The sequence below is a fragment of the Patiria miniata genome, unplaced genomic scaffold (assembly GCF_015706575.1).
Source record: "Patiria miniata isolate m_02_andy unplaced genomic scaffold, ASM1570657v1 HiC_scaffold_4, whole genome shotgun sequence".
Taxonomy (NCBI): domain Eukaryota; kingdom Metazoa; phylum Echinodermata; class Asteroidea; order Valvatida; family Asterinidae; genus Patiria; species Patiria miniata.
In genome coordinates this window covers 9899698-9918578 of record NW_024037071.1, presented here as the reverse complement: position 1 = coordinate 9918578, position 18881 = coordinate 9899698, and the positions used below count along the sequence as shown (strand labels likewise).

Below are 18881 nucleotides of genomic sequence, written 5' to 3'. Positions count from 1 at the left end.
GCCGCAATAACCCGGGCGTCTCTCAGGCCGTTTGATTGAGGCAATCACGCCATACATCTTGCTCTCGGTACGAGACCATATCGGATCATCATTGGGGCCCCTTTTCGGCAATCTATTATACCCACACAATGTGTGAGAATAATGAACATTGATACCTTCCGTTTGTGCATCGACTGACCAAACTCACGCGACAAGCGTTTGTATTGCCGGATCGCAGGGCGCTTGCGATGGCATACGCACGGGAAATTACTCTGTAAATTTGGCGGGAAGGTAGTTGACACTCAATCTAGCGAACGACGACGCCAGAGTTGCCAGCGTCACAGGAAGAGGTCCATTTCCCGCCACTCTACGAAGCGCGGGCCGCGAAGGCGAACAGTATTATAGGCTCGTTGGGTATCGTCTTGATGGCCAATAAAAACAGATCCTAAACGTTTCTCCAAAGCAACCGTGATTTATCAAAACACTCAACTTTAAACGCAGGTAAACCTTTTATTTATGGTGTTTCAAATCTTTTTACGACCAGGGTGAGCATAATTACCCTATTCACTTGCCTCTGAGGCGGCTTTTCATCCATACATATATATAGTTCGGTCATTTAGGTAATAAAGATCATTAATTTTATTCAACACGCAAACACTTATTATTCAAGGAATATTACACACGGTATAAATGGTTGAAATGACATTATAAAGTCTTCGAGTTCGGAATATTACCGGTTAAGACGCTGAAGGATCGCTCAATTCCAAAGTTGTTGATTGCTATAAAGTAGTCATCTGGGACGATGCGACAGTGCCGCGGGCGTATAATATTGTACTAAGGTGTTTCCCAAACGTCGGCATCATCTCCAGGTCGGTATCAACGCTGGGAATCATTTAAGAAGCCTTTAATGACCAAAACAAATGGGAGGATATGAAACGTTGGCCTTATAACGCACAATTTGATGCTCTTGACACCAATTAGTTTATATTGTGCCGAAGTTTTTAAGTCAAGAACCTATACATTTCTTCCAGTTGATTTAATAGCCAAAATTGGGAAAAACCCGTGAGTCAATATGGAAGTGATAGAGGGCGCTATAAGTGCAGTGTACACGCGTGGTCTGCAATTTTCATACGCATTGGACTGCATGCAATACGTGGCCAGCCAAAATGTCAGACATGAGCTCTTCTACGTGGTTTTGGGTTTCTCTTTTTGAACCAGACTTTAATTTCCACTTATCCCCTCTGAGATCCTGTAGATATTTCAGTTTCGTGTGAGATGCGTTTCTGAAAGATTGCTTCAAAGAAAAAAGACATATCAAATTTCGTTAGTATTTTTCCGGTCAATATTTCCTCATCTTTATCGCAACCCCTGAAATATCCAAATTGTTCCTATGATGGGTGATAAGATTGTGCATTTTGGTGATAGGCCTAAAGGCATGGGATTTCGCCAGAGTCAGAGTATGTCATGAGAAAGATATTTGGTTTTAGGGAAATCGCAGATTTGTCCTTTGAAAAAAAATATATATAGGTAGAATAACAAGCAATCGCAGCCATTTTGAAAATTTTGAAAATTGCTTGTAAATTCTGTACCTATATTTTTTTTCAAAGGACAAATCAGCGATGGCCCCATAGCCAAATACCTTCATTATGGCATACTCTGACTGTGTGTCAAAATCCATGCTTGTAGCATCAATTCCCCAAAATATTTCCCCTATCTATTATATGCCCAACTACAAGTCTTTCAAATAAATCCAGTTACAATGAATTTTCATTTTCTTTGCTCACAATTCCACTCCCCTCAAAATTCAGGTCGTCAAATTTTTCAAGGTTAATTATCCGGTTTTTTTGTACAACAGGAGAGACCCTACTGTAGATTAGGAAAAAGGCAATCGATCTCGCTTTACCGCAAGATCGCGCGCCCATTCTTGCCAAACAACATCTCTTTCGTTTATGTCTCTCGCAATGATAGCGGCCTGAAAAGAAGCAACTGATTAAAAGATATGAATTCCTATCAATGTCTTAGGGCGACACGTTATCTTCTACGCCTTAGGGATGCAAGGTCCTACTTCACGGCATACTAAATTTGTTATACAAAACCCTGGTTCTTTGACTATTGCGCGATCAGCGGTGGTGGAACGCATTTTTCAAAGGGGGGGGGGTCACCAAAAAGGGGCACTTTTCTCGGTAAAAGGTATCTTCAGCAGCGTATCCAGCATTTGTTTTTGGCACATCCGTGCTAAAATGTCGACACGGTTTTTTTTTCACCAGACGCTTGGCCTCCGTAAACAGGAGGGGGGGGGGGGGGGGGGGGGGGGCTGGTACCGTCTTCCAAAAAAAGGGGGCGCTCTTCAAAAATGGCCATTATGCAAACTATATACGTATTATGTGCCCAATTTCAGGGCGCATTGTAAGGGTTTTGGGGCTTGGTTTTCTTATTCCTCGTTGATATCAGAACTCTCGATCTAGACCCTTTTGGGGAATGGTCACTGAAAATAAATTATCCGAAATTTTAGGCCAAGTTTTGTAGTTCATCTCGAGGGGGCACCTTTATGCTCGAGGGGGCACATATATGTCCGCAACTGGGGTACTGGGGGGGGGAGGGGGGCAAGTGCCCCCCCCCCCCCCCGGTCCGCCGCCCCTGATTGCGATGCTGCATATGGGGTAACTCTGAGGGAACAAAGTTGCTGACCAAACTTAATAAAATCCAAAACAGTGCTGGTAGAATTATCCTGGGCCTCCCCCGAATATCCCCAACAGACATTTTTATATACTCTTAGATGGCAATCTCTAACTGAAAGACGAGATCTTCACTTATTGGTATATAAGAGTTTAACATCCAAATTGCCTCCTCAATTACTGTGCAACTGTCTTCATTTTGTTTCTAGTACCCACTCATACAATACCAGGCCTGTTTCTCAAGGTCATCTAGTTCCTTCTTTATCCAAATGTAACTCGGGCAAACGTAAACTTGCACCTCGTGGAGTTAATTTATTCAATGACCTCCCTGCGACACTTAAATATCACTGCCTCCCACTCTTGCCAGTTTAAACGCCACTACAAGAATCTGAGAGTTTAATATTATATGGTACATGTATGTCTTGTTTATATTTTTTTTTACTGCCAATGTAACAATCGTGATTAACCTTGTCTCGTTTTACTGTTTATTAATGTTCTTAATTATTTCTTTGTAATGTTTGTATTGCTTCCCCCCCCCCATTTTTATACTACCGAATGTTTGTTGTAAGTGCTGGCCACGTTTAAAAAACAGTGTTCCACTGAAAGATCAACACAGGATTTATAATAAATAAATAAATAGGCAAAATTTTAAAGGCTCCACATAATTACTTTTTCTGAGGAACAGTTTTGTGCAATTTTCTACTCCTCTTAAATGTATTAAAAAATATTTGTCATCCCTTATTGGTCTGTTTTATTGAAAAGAGCACTTCTTTCAACATTTAACAAACATCGAAAATAAGGTTAAATGGGACACAAAGCTGCATTTTCAAGGATGGCATTAAAAACATGAGGCTAACTTAAAATCGATTCTTCGTGACGCAAAACCCAAATTTACTAAATTTGGTGAGGATAGGATAAGGATTTTTTGTACACAAGAGTATGGGAATGTCTCCCTAAGGAACCATTTCCCGCAAATGGAAATTGTTATGAGAATGGAATGGCTAAATCACTGATGCAGCCCGGTGAGTCGAAACTTATATCGCTGAAACAGTTCATGAGCTGCCAACAGGTGGCGCTATACAACATTCGCAGCTTGCATTGCGGATAGAAGATGCGGCTAAAATGTGACCATAAAATGTATGCTGCGTGTGTCACTTGAGCTGTTGATAATAAAATGACATTCATGACAGATAACAAAAGAAAAAGGGGACGGCCAAGATTACATGTTGCTCAGAGACTAGCCAAACACAACCAAAACAATATCATGTGCTTCGTGCAAACTATTTTAGCGACAAGCTTGTACTTTCGATTAATTCCTAAATCATTGCATCGTTGCGAATATAGTTCTGAATTGAATCCGAAACTAAAGGATTACAATAATATTTGTTTCCTTCCAAAAAACAACACTTGGGTGATATACTTTCAGTATGACTGTATCAGTATGGCATGACACGCACGTTGATACATTTACTTAAAGGGCCATGCAGGCTAATGTATTTTTTTAACGCAGTCCTTTTAAAAGCACCTTTGTGTCCCCTTTTAACCTTATTTTCGATTTTCATTTTGTGATTTTGAGGGGGGGGGGGATTTTGGTGCCTTTTTGGTTTTTATGCTCACTTAGAAATTTGAATTTTAGTTCATGAGCAAAAGTGTGACGTCATTTAAGGCAGAAACCTCAATGTTACATCTATCTATTACAATATTTGCCAGAATTTTGGATATTTTGGTGGCACAATTTACTCAGTGGTGTGATGATAACTATCTAGAAATCAATATCAACAAAACCAAAGAGATGGTGATTGATTTTAGGAAAAAGAAATCTCCAATTACACCAGCTAATATTAAAGGAAAATGTGTGTCTGTTTACAAATACTTGGGAACTGAAATTGATGACCAACTAAAATTTGACGCATGTACCAAATCAAAATATAACAAGCTGCAACAACGTTTGTTTTTTTGCGCAAACTCAAGTCTTTTCACGTTGATAAAACTATTTTACAACTGTTTTACAAGTCCATTGTACAGAGTATTCTCACATTTTGTCTTGTTTGTTTTTACAGAAATATGAGGTGCCAGGATCGGATTAGGCTAGACAGAATAGTTAAGCAAGCCAGTAAAGCTATTGGGTTACAACAAGAGTCTCCAGAGGCATTATACAGGTCTCTTTAACGTGCAATAAAATTAAGACGGTCCTTTCCGACTCACATCACCCATTGAATGCCGACTTCCAAACGAACTCCAGAAGTAATCGCTTTTTACAACGAAAGATCAGGACACGGCGATACGGCAGTTCATTCGTTCCAGCAGCTATCAAATGGTACAATGAGCAACTGGAACGATGAACTGCCGTGTGGCTGACCCTGACCCCTCATTAATGTAATGTATTATGTGTATTAGTAGTTTGTTTTTTACCTGTAATTATTGGATTTATAAGTTTGTGGTAACTACTTTGCATGTTTACATCTTTTTAATTAATGATTTTATGTTTTTATAACCCACTCTTTGTCAAGGCCATTTTAATTTCCCTCCTGAGGGATAATAAAGTTCAATCTTATCTTATCTCATCTTATCTTATATTTTGCTGTCATAAATTTTCTTTTCTTTGTTGTTTCGTTGTAGTGTTAGTACATGACAGTAGGCCAACGAGCAAATTTCCTCACAACATGTTTTCAATGAGCAAATTTTGGGTTCACAATTGGAACAGAAAACCCCTTAAATGAACATTGTCTCCCTGAAATGACATCACAGCACCAGCGCACTCATTTGTCCAGAAAAGCATGGATTTAGAAAAAACAATATTTAAAGAAATGCACTTTTTAATAGGATTTACCAAAAAGGGATGTCAAGTTGTTTTCATACATTTAGGAGGAGTAGAAAATAGCACAGAATATTTCCGAAGGAAAATTCATGTCATGGGTCCTATAAACATGACATCTGCGATATAATGTAAAATTGTTTAAAGGCAACTGATCGCGAAATGTCAACAGTAAATTAGTCATCATACATCAAGTAAACTTTACACGTTAGTAATTACACTAGAATTTGTAATTATAATCAATGACCAATGTTCGATTGATTGCCTTTTTTTACTCAATCGTCTACAATTTACGGACCGAATTCTAGACAGAATGCTTCCTGCTGGCACCTGACAACTCTTCCATGCATGGGGTATACTATTCTAGAGAGGCAATGGGCGTCGCATGGAGTTTTTGTAGGAGGAGGGGCAAAGCAAATTGTTTCCCCAAACTCCTTGTACTTTCTCTAGAATATTCTCAATTGATCAATTTTTTTTAGGGTGGACGGGGAGGGGGGGAACCTTTGCCCACCCCACCCCCATTGACATCCCTGCAGACGCCCATTTTGTTAAATGTGTATTAAATTAATAGCTAATATGACTTCACACCTCTTTTCCTTTTTTTTCTTTTCGGATGGGGGAGGGGGACCCCCCCCCCCCCCCTCGCGACGCCCATGAGGGAGGCTGTGACTGTCTCTTGGAAGCGGATAAGTGCGAGGTGAGGAGTTGGGAAATAAAATACAGATTATTGTTTTAAGTGCAAAACGTGGTTGGAAAAAAAATAATCCGATTCGAATGATTCCTTGACCAGCTGCATGCTTAGCCATGGTTTTGTTTGCCCGTTGTAACATTTTTGTCCGGTTTACCCACTTTCACCGTTCAGAGTTTGCTTCATTCAACTTCCAAATTTTGCTTTTAAAATCTCCATCCCCTTACAATCTGCCACTCTGCACCCCCCAGCTCGCCACTGTCCTTGACTTAAAGACCGCCCTCAACCGACTCGACAACGACACCAAGTGAACGGTACACAATTTCTTTAAGACATTCTCCAGGTACAATAAGAGCTACATGCAAAATGCGATACATAATACCTTTACTGTTACTATGTCAATACATTACTTACAATGAATAAATAAATACACGTATACAAGAGTGCAAAATAGAATACTATTTTACCGTGTATAAATCATCATTGTAACCTCAACATGTTTGACTTTTGATTATTATTTGAGGAGGAAAGATGTGAATGTTGCTTTAAAACTTGTCGTTTTGTCCTTCACTGACATTATTTCATTGTTCGGCACTGCATCATTCAGCGCAGGCCTCAAGCTTCCGAAAAAAAATAATTAATTACGGACATACGTACTCACGAGGAACTCACGGGAGACGCTAGGGGAGGAAGGAGGGGTTTTGGGTTTGACACCACCTTTTTGGCAAAATCATGTCTAAAAGTGTCGGTAATGAGTCGTTACAAATAGCGCCATCTAGTGCTAGATGGTGTCCAGTATACCACCCGCATAGTCTGGTTCCCTGTCGCCATTGTTCTTAGGGCTTCAAATAACGGGACAGGTAGCTAGCGGTGAATCTTGCATACATCAGGAGGCATCCCTCCTGATGTATGTAAATGATATGCATTACGTGTATAGGTCTGAATCCCGCCTCCTGAATTGAAAATCACAAAGGTAACGTTTGCCCGAACCAGCCTATCGCAAAAAATGACAATAGCCGCGCCACGAATTTCGGAAGTGATGAGCTTCGATTTTTGCTGAATTCGAAAGTGTCTCTGGCAAATATTTCAAGAAATTACTGTTCAGTATATAAAACATATGCAGTTGAAATGCTTGAAAGTTTTCTTCATGGAGACACTTATGATTTTGCGCACATTTTGTAGTAAGACAGGGGTGAGTTTTTTTTAATATCGTGGTTGAATCACCGTCCATGCACAGAGCTAAACAGCGATTTGAAAATAAAGCATGATGATGCGCACGCAGAGGTGATCTAATCAATGGCTAGCTACCGGTTCCCATTAAGGGGGCCGGGAAACAGTCACCACCCGCATTGCACAGCGCCACCTATTAATAATCCTCCCCCTTCCCTCTTTCCGTCGATTCTGCGGCGACTGGGCAGGTGTTGGCAACGTTACTTCTCGGAGTTGCCTGTCTGCTATTAGGGCCATGTTAAATCTGATATAGCAGCGATGATGGGTAAATAAAACAATGCTATATCTATTAATATGAGCTTGCAATTCTACACCATTATGAATTTTTCCATTTATTGGCTTTCGATTTCCGGCTTGTTGAAGACAAGTTGGACGGGGATAGGTTTGGCCGACGAAGGTCGACGCCTCCCGATTGAGGCAAACTGGCCCGTGGCTGACCTGTCGGTGGCCTGCATGTTATCGGTGTAGATCTCCGGTATCCCGTGGTTAGGCGGCTGGCGGACCTGGTTGGTAGGGTCTGGGGGAGGCCGATGGTCTACCCCCGGTTGTTGGTTGAAGCTGAAGTAGGTATGCCCCACCGGTTGTTGGAAGGTGTTGTGCCGAACCATGCGGGCGTCGCAGTTGGCCGGCGCGCCAGTGTTCAAGTTGACTTCGTTCTCGGCGATCGGAGCCAGCCGCATGTGGAGGAACCGGGCATGCTGGCCGCTGGGGTAATGTTCCCTGCTCGCTATCATCGGACGCAAATCAGGCAGGGACACCGAGTACCGGTTTTGCAGCGGGATTACTTCGGGAGAGGGTGCTGCCTTGCGTCTGGTCGTCTGGTCTGCGGGGCCGGCATTTGAGACGTCGTAGGCGCGCCGTGTCTTACACTGGCAAACCGGGAACATCCTTTGGGAGCAGGAAAAAGCAGAATCGTAATGAAATTATCTCAAGTCAGCAACAGTCAATCAGCAGTCAAATTAATGTCAAAAGTAGGAACCAGGTCTTGTATAAACCTCGGCTCCCTCCCGGTGTCCGCGATTTATCACCGCGTGTATCTAAAAGACCTGAGACCTAATGACTTGATGGCTTTGTTTACATATGCGCTTTCCTATCGGAGCGAAGTCGGGACGCCAGACGAAGTATGGACCGTTAGGTCTCAGGCCTATTGTTATTTATCCACTGTTATCACATCAGGAATACAGTCAGAAATACAACGGCCCTGGAGTCAATTGACAAGGTATCTACTAAATTAACTGTGGCACAGGTTGTTGTTCATCCCCACCCATTCGTTACCTGATTTTCCTCGGTTTTTTTTATGAGCGTTTAGCTATCTAGTGATCGACATCATTTCAATTCTAGATAAAAGGTAAAGTAAGGGATTCTACTGAAGAATACTTATGATTTTCATTTCAAAATTTCAAACAAAAACCAGAACCACTGACGAAGCTTCCAGCCGACCAAATCAGAATGACTCTCTACCCTTCCCCTATCTACGTTTGACTCTCTTCCAGTGGCTTCACTCTCCGAGCCACAATAAGTTAGTTATCTGTTTAAAGTCTGTTTTTCCTCCGAATACCGACTTACTTGTTCTTTTTCATGAAGTAGCAGAGGCCGGCGATGATCGCTAGGACGACGGCTACCGACACACAGAGGGGGACAATGACCGCGGCATCGTCAGACCTGTTGGGCCGCAGAGTCCTGGTGGGCTGTTTGCTGGTGTATACTTCTCCCGGAGAAGGTGTGGTCATGCCTTGGGAAATATCCAGGTATCAAGTTTTGAGAAGGATGGGGACATTGGAAAAGGTGGGGGAAGGTGAAATGAAGATGATAAGCCCCCCCCCCAAAAAAAAAATAGCTCTGCTTCCCATTACAAGGTATTTGAAAAAATAGGGTAGGTATAGTAGGTAGGGACATTTTGTTTTCTTTTTGTACGATCACGGAGGTGTCTGCGTGTAGTCAAGGGTAAAAGGTAGTGATTGATGGTTTTCGTTTTTTCCCTCATTCCCCCCCTCCAAAAAAAAATAGGGTAGAGGCTGTCAAAATATGGTAGGTAGGGTAACCGGAAGCCTAATGATGAAAGTCCACCACAAGTACTTCAGTTTAAGGTCGTCTTAAGCTATTCAAATGATCTTTGACAAAAGGGTCCCTTGTTTATATTGTTCACGAATTGCATGTGACTGGAGTGAAAGGACTTGTGATTTACTTGAGACCACACTCATGATGGACTGGTGATGGACTCGACTACAACTCCGGTCAACAAAAGTCTTCTTTACGTGTTGACACTCGCAAACTAACATGGCCAAGCATATGCCATTACCAGCAAAGCAGGGTGGTTAGTTCAAAGGCTACTGCCGGTCATACACTCGCTTGAAATTAGGGAGTACATCACTGGCAGCCCAATGGGGACGTCTCTATAGTCCGAAGCGGACCAATGGGACTCCGGACCAATGGGACTTCGGACTATCGAGACGTAACCCAGCCCAATAGCCCATTCCGACGTTACGAACTTTCTATGGGGTGAATTTAGGCCTCAACCCCCAGTGTTGCGTTTAAGGACAATGTTGGCGGTAACTGTCATGGCAAGATAGCAAGTATATATCGACCCTTTATATAGACAGTCGTATTAACTCGCGGCATCACCCCCAAAAAGAAATGAACACAGTTCCTTGTTTAACGACTGTACAAAGTAGACATCAATTATACACACTCCTAACTTCTCAAACAAGTGTCATTAGCCAGCTTATCGCCTGGTTAAAGTGGATAGTTTGATTGGTGGAAATGGTGAATGTCCCGACCTACCGGTAATAGAAGGCACCTCCGAGCTGACGATAACAGGGCAGGAATCAATAGGTTGATTCGCTGGTTGATTGAACTGCATCGTGGCCGCTACACGGTAGGACCCCGCTATCTCGGCATCGCCCGTGTCCACCCAGACGAATGTGGCGGTGGACAACTGTCCCCTGATGTGCATAGTCTGGTTACCATCCCCAGAATTGTGCCTGAACGCAAGAGCTTTGATGCACAAGGCTTCGTTGAGACTGCTCAAACTCATGTTACGAAAGGGACGCAGGTCACCGTCGTTCCTGATGCTTAGGTTGTGCTCTTGCCCGCACAGATAGGCAACATTCAACACGATTGATACCGGCTCCGGCAGCTTGCTAGTCATTAGTTCAAACGAATCATCGTTGGTGTACAGCTCAACTGGTGTGATCAGAAGGGCCGTCGCCAAGGTGTATCTCACGACCATCACTGCTTTATCAGAGGAAAGCGTGTCGAGCCCACCCTCAGTCTGCACGCTGTGATCGTACCAAGTCGCCCCAGTATCGCCAGTCCGTACGTCGATCGCGACACTGCTCGACGATATCGAGAGAGTTGTGTTTGGCTGCGGCACGACGATCCTGTAGATCAGCACAGATGACGCCAGGTAACCCGACCGTGCCAGGATGAATTTTCGTCCCCACTGCTTTACCGGAGGTAACTGCTGAGCCAGTACGCTCTCGTCGAGTTGGCTGCCAGACACGACCGATAAGGGATAGTTGGATGTCACGCGCACCCCAGTCAAATCTGTCAAGCTGGAAACGTGGATAGAACCGTGTATGTCCAGTTCCAGTTCGATGTGCCCTTCTTTAATGTCAGCTCCGTTGACAAACACAGGAACTCTTGTGGTGATGTTGACTTTTGTGTCGTCCCGCGTAGTCGAAACGGTGAACTGATGCGATCTTGAAACCGGAGAGGAGGCTACGAGATACTCCACGCCCAAGGCATCGCTTGGAAAAACCAGAAAGCGGTCTGCGTGGTTAGCAGTCCCGCATTGCAGGGTGATGGAATGGTTTGCTTGAACAATCACAGTATCGTTGGGACGCTCTACACGTAATCCAGATCGGGACCCTAATTCATCAGGGGGTCTGCGGGTTTTCTCCAGGGGTATATTAAACAGCGCCACCTCGCGGTAGCCGAGCATTGTTAGTTGTGAACATCCAAGAGCGGGAAGCTCAAAGCGGACTTCAGTTTGTACGTCTGGTGTCTGGGCTGTTGCGATCAGGTATGGTCTGACGGAGGAGGCGTTGGGAGGATAGGGGAAGGAAAAGATGAAGTGACGGCCACTGAAGGACCGCGGAACACCTTTGAGAGAAAGAATCGAATACAATATGGTTGGAGAGTGATCCAGCAGAAACAACACAAAAGGGCTACTTGCATATATCGTCACCGTTTTAACGAAGAGCCACATATGTCCAAAATTACAATTTTTTTTCGATTTTGATTTTTTTCAATATTTCGCATTAAAACAATGTACTTAACCATTTTGACATGTTTCTGTAAGCAAAACATCATTAATTTCTAAGTTACATTAATGTTGCAAGGGGCAGAAATCTCGATAACTGCATCTTGCGTTTTCACGAAGAGCCACATATATTTTGGCCCTTTGAACGCGTACAAAACCCATTGCACGGAAATACGTAAAAGTAGGTCAAATGAGATTTGCGTTTTCACGAAGAGCCACATATCTTTGTTACATTTTCAGGCGCGCGCGCGTACTCACGCGCGCCTATGGAAATACACGTTAAACAGAAAGGGCCAATATGTCGGAAACGTGAATTTGCGTTTTCACGAAGAGCCACATATCTTTACTAATTAATTTCTACTAATTACCTGCTTTATTAAGTCTTATTACCGGGTTTATGTAAAACTTCAGCTCACGTAGAATCGTGTGATGGTTTTCTTGCTGCACAAAGTTGTTGCAAAGTAGTATTTCTTGCAGTTTTAAAATATGAGAAACTTCTTTTGTGATTATCTCGAAAACACTTTACTTCAAAATCAACATAATATATATAGTATGTGGCTGTTCGTGAAAACGGTGACGATATAACAGGAGCCCAAAGCATTATCATACAGTGTCGACAACGATGACTACCTTAAACAAACAAAAGATGATGTTCATGGAAAAGACATCTGAAAACAAATCATTAACTATGGGACTAATCCGGAAATAAGCTACACAGGGAAGGTTCCCATTTGGTTGAAGGAGAATCCATGGTCATCAGATGTCGTCATTAGTCATTACACAGTAATCAAATGTCAATCACAAGTTAGCACAAGCTAGTTCACGTTACCACAAGTCATCACATGTCACAATTAGTCATCACATGTCATCACAAGTCAATCACAAGTCGTCGCCGAGCTCCAGCAAAATGCAATTAATGATCTGTAACAGGCATTTCTTGTCGCTGGTCATTGCTATTACATCCGACCTTGTCATTTGGATCAGTGTATGCATTGTAATACAAGTTGGCCATATTGAGCCTCTGTAAAAACGCCATTTTGGGAAATGAGAAAAAAACCGTTAACGTTAGCTTTTGTGACCGTAAGTTTACGTGGTGCAATAATACAAAAAAATAGTCCACCTCTTTAATTTTTTAGATTGAAGTGTTATTACTAAATTGCTTCACTAAACGTAATATTTTACTGTGTACTTTGTACCCAGTAAATGGCATTCGCTCGTACCCCCGCCCTGCAAACAGGGCGCTGGGGTACGCTGATGAGCTTCACAGAATCTTGTGAAGGAAGTGGGGTGGCATTCTGGGTATTTCATGACCTATGTATAAAGCATCTGGCTGCAGCTGTTCAATACCGCAGTTATAGGCAATGCGCGCAAATGCTATCCGAAAACTTTCTCATAAAAAAGCATACATTCCATACCGGATGTGATTTCTTTTTCATTACGGATCATGTGGACAAATTTTGAGTGTCGCATATATCCTTCGTGAATTCGAAAAGGAGCCTGAGCAAGTGACGAGAATCGAAAATTTACAAAACCGACAGTTTTACAGATTTTCATACATTATTACGCTTTTCTACGAAAAAAATACATTTATGATTGGGAACAAAAGAGTGATTACTTAGTCCATCTTAACGGCCGTTAAAATCTCATCGCAGAGTCGTGGCCGTGATGACTTACAGGTCACAGGTCACGCAAAATCTATCCAATCATAGCGTGAATTCATCAGCGTATCCAAGCGTCCCGTTTGCGGGGGGGGGGGGGGGGGGTTACGAGCAAAGAAATGGCATAGTTATAGCGCCCTCATGAGGCCGATTGACTCGTTAAAGGTTACATGCATGAGATGAATTTTTCTTAGGAACATATTTCGTACAACTTTCTACGTACTTCTGTTAATGTATGAAAAGTATTTGACATCCGTTTTTGGTTAGTTTTTGAAAAGGCACTTCTTTAAACATTTAAAATAATTATCCGTGCTTTCCCGGACAACTGAGGGCGCTGTTGTTGTGATGTCATTGCAGGAAGACATTGTTCAGTTTATGAGTTTTCTGCTCAACTTGTGAACCCAAACATTTGCTTGCTGAAAACATATGGGAGTCAGGTTTGCTCAGTGGCTCACTAACCGTGTACTGACACAACAACGAATCACCACAGGAAAAAAAATTCACGACAGTTATATCCAAAATTTTGGCAACTTTCGGTGCTGAAAAAGCTGTAACATTATGGTTTCCGGCTGAAATGATTACACCACATCACACTTTTGCTCGTGAATACGGAAATTTGCATTAGCATATAAAACCAAAAAGGCACCAAAATACCCTTGAAAATGGCACACCGAAAATTGAAAATATGATTAAATGAGACACAAAGATGCATTTGCAAGGATCGCATAAAAAAATATATCGCATGGGCCTTTAACATCCTGCATGGTTTTGTGCAATATGTAAACATGTGTTATAGAAACAACGGAAGCGAAAAGAAATTAATCATCGGCACACTCTGTCAACATCACGCCACAAATCGAAATGTAGATAAACGGGAATATACCAAATTTGTTTCTGCTTTTATATTGTGCTGTTTATACTGCAGGTTTTTTTCCGGGATTGTTGCAACCTAAAATAAGCTTTTTATCAATCCAAGGCCACCAAAAAATCCAGATAGTGACATCAGTGTCATTTTTACTTTGCAAGTTTTTGTTCATTCATGGAGGTAGGAAAAACCCTGGTTCATTGTATTTAAAGAGTATTCATCAATGTGTATCGGTTATCAGTGGTGGACTGCTGAATCTTTAAGTATTTCTATTAAAATAGAGATAACTTGTGATTAGAATATGCAAATTACGTAAACTTTTCACAGTTACTATTCAATAACATGTACTTTGTTCCTATGTTATAATTATTAAATGGAGCTATCCATGATTTCTTAAATATTGTTTTCTAACTCGGTCGCTTACTTTTGGACTCGTCCTGTCTAGCAGAATACGTTACGAGGGTATTTCACGGGCTTGTATACAGGGTCAGTCAAAAAAAGCGAAACCCAATTGTCGGGACCATTGTTTTAGTGAAGTTCTGCATGTAGCACTTTCAAAATCTTGCATATAAAAGCCCAATTCATAAGCTTTCTTTTAGTACAAGAATCATTCAAATCACTGACATGTACTTTTCAAGTTACGGAATTTAAACACAAACATCGCTTTAAAGTTCCGTCCACGGATCATGTCACAATACCTTCTTTCAGCAAAACGAAAACAATTGCTGAAAGAACACTTATACCTTCTTGTGATCCGTGGACAAAACTGTAAAACGCTGGTTGTGTTTAAAATTCCGTAACTTGAAAAGTAAATAAGTGATTTGAATTATTCTTGTACTAAAAGAAAGCTTATGAATTGGGCTTTCATATCCTAGATTTTGGGTTTCGTTATTTTTGACTCACCCTGTACAGAACGGTGACCTATTTCTGTGTGCATACACACATGATTCTGTGCTCTACAGGACTGATAAATTATAAACAGGTTTTTTTTACTTCGCTAGAATGGTGATAAAACACGTAGCTTTGCGAACTGATTTGTAACTCTAAAATTACCACCTGTGATTCGGCACATGCGGGGTAACTTCTGTCTGCGCAACAAAAAAACCAAATTTCGAACACAGGGGCGTAAATCCGGGGGGGGGGGAAATGGGGGTATATATCCCCCACACTTTTTACAGAGGGGATGGGTAATTGGATCAACCCCCCCCCCCCTCCCCCTGTTTTCGTGGTGAGAAACAAAAAAGGCGGGTTTTGAGGTATTTTTCGAACTTGCCAACAACCAAAATGCCGTTTGATGTAAGGTTAAGGGGCGTAACTATACATAACATGCACATCTGTGAACAGCCTGTGCCACCAAGTGTCTTGTGGAGACCAGCAAGCCCCCCCCCCCAGTCCCCGGCACAGATTTACGCCACTGCTTTCAAAGCAAAACGTTGCAGACGTTAGTGTTAGGCCATCAGCATGGGGGTTTGGTCGGTATCAAATAAGGGAAATAATCCTCATTGAGTTTTTGGCAAGGTATGCACCCCTGTAGTTGGAAAATAGCATTGCAGCGGTGTTTTATTGGGGGTACTATCACCTTTTTATAAAAATGGCGGCCAGTACATGTTTGTTACCACATATCATTAATCCGGTAACAAGCATCATTGGCGGCCATTTTGAAAAAAAAAGAAGATAAAATTGATAACACAAAAAAAAAAACCTGCCACCGCTCACACTGCAAAGCTATCACACATTTTCCAACTCTAGATGTGTATACCTTGCCAAAAATTGCTATGAGCGTTGCTCTTTTCGATCATTCGGTACCGGTGGCCCAAATTTTGGACCGAAGCTTATAACCTATAATTTATAGAACACAAAGACAAAAACATGGATGAATGTTTTGAAAAAAAATTCCCCATACCGCTAGTGTTGTTGTAGAGTCCATCTCAAGTTTACATTACAAATCAAGTCACAAGTCCAGTCACAATTACAAGGGGTGAACAATAACAAAAGAAAGTCACTGCCAAAGTTCATTTGAACAACTGGTGTCTGAATGACTTAAAGTCATGGAATTGTGATGGGAATTGCGATCAGGCCCGGATTGTTTCGCCCTAGGCACCAGTGTTCCGAAGAATGGAGAAGGAAGGGGAAAGGAAGAGGGAATAAGAACAAAGTAGAGAATGTAAATAATAAACACCGCTGCTCAAATCTCCGCGAAGCTAAAGTCCAGTTCTGAAACCCATGTCAAAAGATTGTACATTCTGTCATGTCGGCACAAGCTGCCGCGCGAGGTCGCTTCATAAACGGGGGTTGACAGATACAGCTGTGAACATCCCCCCCCCCCCCCCCCCCCCCCCCGCAGTCTGGGATCAGGGAACAGGCCTGAACAAGGTATGCGCAAAGGTACTGAGCATGTACATGCAGTTTTGCGACAATGAAATAAAAACATGGTAGCTGGATTGAATTTTGTATTTTCGAGCAATTTAAAAAAACTATTTCGAACGATTACAGTACAAGCTCTCAATATAACAAATTAATCATTCTTGCAATTCTCCTCCGATATAGAAAAGAAAGAAAAATAAAACAAAATGTTATGTGGCGATGGCCAAGTCTTCAGGAGTCGGACTTATGACCCTAACTCAATGAGCCCCTTACCGACTTCCAATATAGAACTCTTCCGGGACTCGGTACCCGGCCCACCACACCTCCTTCCCTGTCCATCCATGTAACTCGAAAGTCAGGCACCATAAAGGGAGGAAACGAGGTGGCACCCTAAGCCTTGCTGCCGAGTCAGCAAAATAACCCCGTACCTATACGCAGATGCCAACCTGGACTTCACAGACAGTCCCAACTTGTGAGTCAGCTTACCGACCGACCGAGCTAACTGCTGTTGGTAAATGACGACGGGAAATTAATACTCTTAAATGACAGAACCGCGGGCATCGAAAACCAAAAAATGACACCAACCGGGTTCGAACCCCTTACCCTGGGTCCGCTGTCAAACAGCTTAACAACTAGGCTGTTTCGGTAGATGCTTTCTCTTTGCATTTAAAACATAATGGGGTTGACCAAAATCATAAAATTCGGGCCATTCACAATGCAGTGCGCCACCAAGAGTTTGCCATGGAGAGTCAGTTTTTCAAATTACGGTCGACAAAACACGGCGCATTTTAAAAGCTGTTGTACTTTGTTTCTCCACTTTCCAGTGCAATTGAATACATTTTAGTTGCTGGGACGTTCGGAAAATACCTCAAAATCCTCATGTTTTTCGCATCACAAAAAAGTGGGGGATGCTTCAATAGCCCATCCCCGCGGTCAAAAAGTGTGGGGGTTATATACCCCCACCCCACTCCCACCCCGGGAATTATACGCCCCTGATGACGGCGCACGGAGCCAACGAGCCTGCCACTCGCACGGTCTCTTTTCGTGTACGGGTTGCCATACGCCTTGACTCAAGTCTACGGTCATGAAAAGGCCTTTGAGATGAAACAAAGCAAATCCATGAACCTTTGGTGACTGAACGATCTAAATTGGGGTCGTATTGTGTACTTAACAAACGAGTATAATTTTTACTAACACCTGCACATGTAATACGCCAATCGGCGGCGGCGGAACGTTTTTAAAACTGGGGGCATCACCAAAAAAGGCATTTGCTCAGAAAAAAGGCACCTTCCGTCGGTGTGAAAGAGGAGAAAATTTTGAAACTATTTTCGTTCTCTTTGCAAGGAAATTATGTTACCAAGAGCAAAATTTACTACCAACATTGATATAGACTTTTAAAAATGTTTACATTAAATTTTAAAAGCGTCAGGCAGGAGCACTATTGTTTCTTTATAGCCCAGTTTTCCATTTTGAGAGGGGCACATTTTTTTATTGCGAGAGGGGTCATTCGTGTTATCGAGGGATAGTTTTCCATCTCGAGAAGGTTCACAATCTTGTTAATATGCGCGAGGTTTTTTTTGTGTTTTTGAGGGGCACTTTTGCATTACAAGAGAGGAAATCATTTTCAAACGCGATCATAATGCTTTCATGTGCGTTTGAGGGCAGTTTCATTTTCATCTTGAGGGGGCACGTTTGTGACCTAATGTGGCAAAATGAGGAATGTCCCCCAAAACCATGTTATGAGTAATCAACGCCTGAAGTTGGATACACAAGGAAAAATCATGTTATATGAACCGAAAATGTCCCTGTCAAAAAAAACACATAATAAAAATCTGTGGCTATAGATTAGGCCTATTTGGAGTGGGGGTACAAGGACGGATCCAGAACACACTTTTGTTGGGGGGGGGGGGGGGGTTGTACAAATCAAGCCAGGCCAAACTGGTATAGGTCCTAGCTCTAACAGCCTGTTGGCACCAATTCTCGAGGGCGTCATTTGCTTCTGAAAGTGGGGGTGGTACATACATGTGTATCTTGATCACTTCATTGTAATTGTGCGAGTGCGAAGCCTAAACGGCGCGGGGTTCGGGGCCCGCTTAAGGGACCCTGAAAAAAATGGATTCTAGGCGCCCTGTGGCGCAATCTGAGGCAATTTCTGACGACTGCCAAAGTTTTAGCACAAGATCATCATTTAATTTAAACATCTTTTTCGAGTTTGGAGTCATTAAATCAGCTGTTCTGAGCTATAGAATCAAATGTAGGCTACGTATTTTATTCAGGGACGAAAATCGTTGGGGAACGACATCAGTCCCCCCGTTCCCCACCGATCGACGCCCATGGTTGGCA

General features: G+C 42.4%; 1 protein-coding gene across 1 annotated transcript; it reads right to left on the bottom strand.

The window, feature by feature from the left end:
• Window positions 1-6467: 6467 nt before the first annotated feature.
• LOC119739591 lies at window positions 6468-11606 on the bottom strand. The gene is made up of 3 exons (XM_038214575.1): window positions 10169-11606; window positions 8954-9119; window positions 6468-8275 (listed from the first exon to the last, which is right to left on the bottom strand). The coding sequence occupies exons 1-3, from the start codon at window positions 11595-11597 to the stop codon at window positions 7720-7722; spliced, it is 2151 nt and encodes a 716-aa protein (XP_038070503.1). The 5' UTR covers window positions 11598-11606; the 3' UTR covers window positions 6468-7719.
• Between the last annotated feature and the right edge of the window lie 7275 nt (window positions 11607-18881).

Bases quoted from the DNA above. Each gene is read 5' to 3' on its own strand.
- LOC119739591 (XM_038214575.1), bottom strand. From the start codon at position 11,597: ATGTGGCTCTTCGTTAAAACGGTGACGATATATGCAAGTAGCCCTTTT. The intron at 9,120-10,168 runs GTAGGTCGGGAC...ATATTTCCCAAG, and splicing joins GGAGGTGCCTTCTATTACCG to GCATGACCACACCTTCTCCG. The intron at 8,276-8,953 runs GTAAGTCGGTAT...CTGCTCCCAAAG, and splicing joins TACTTCATGAAAAAGAACAA to GATGTTCCCGGTTTGCCAGT.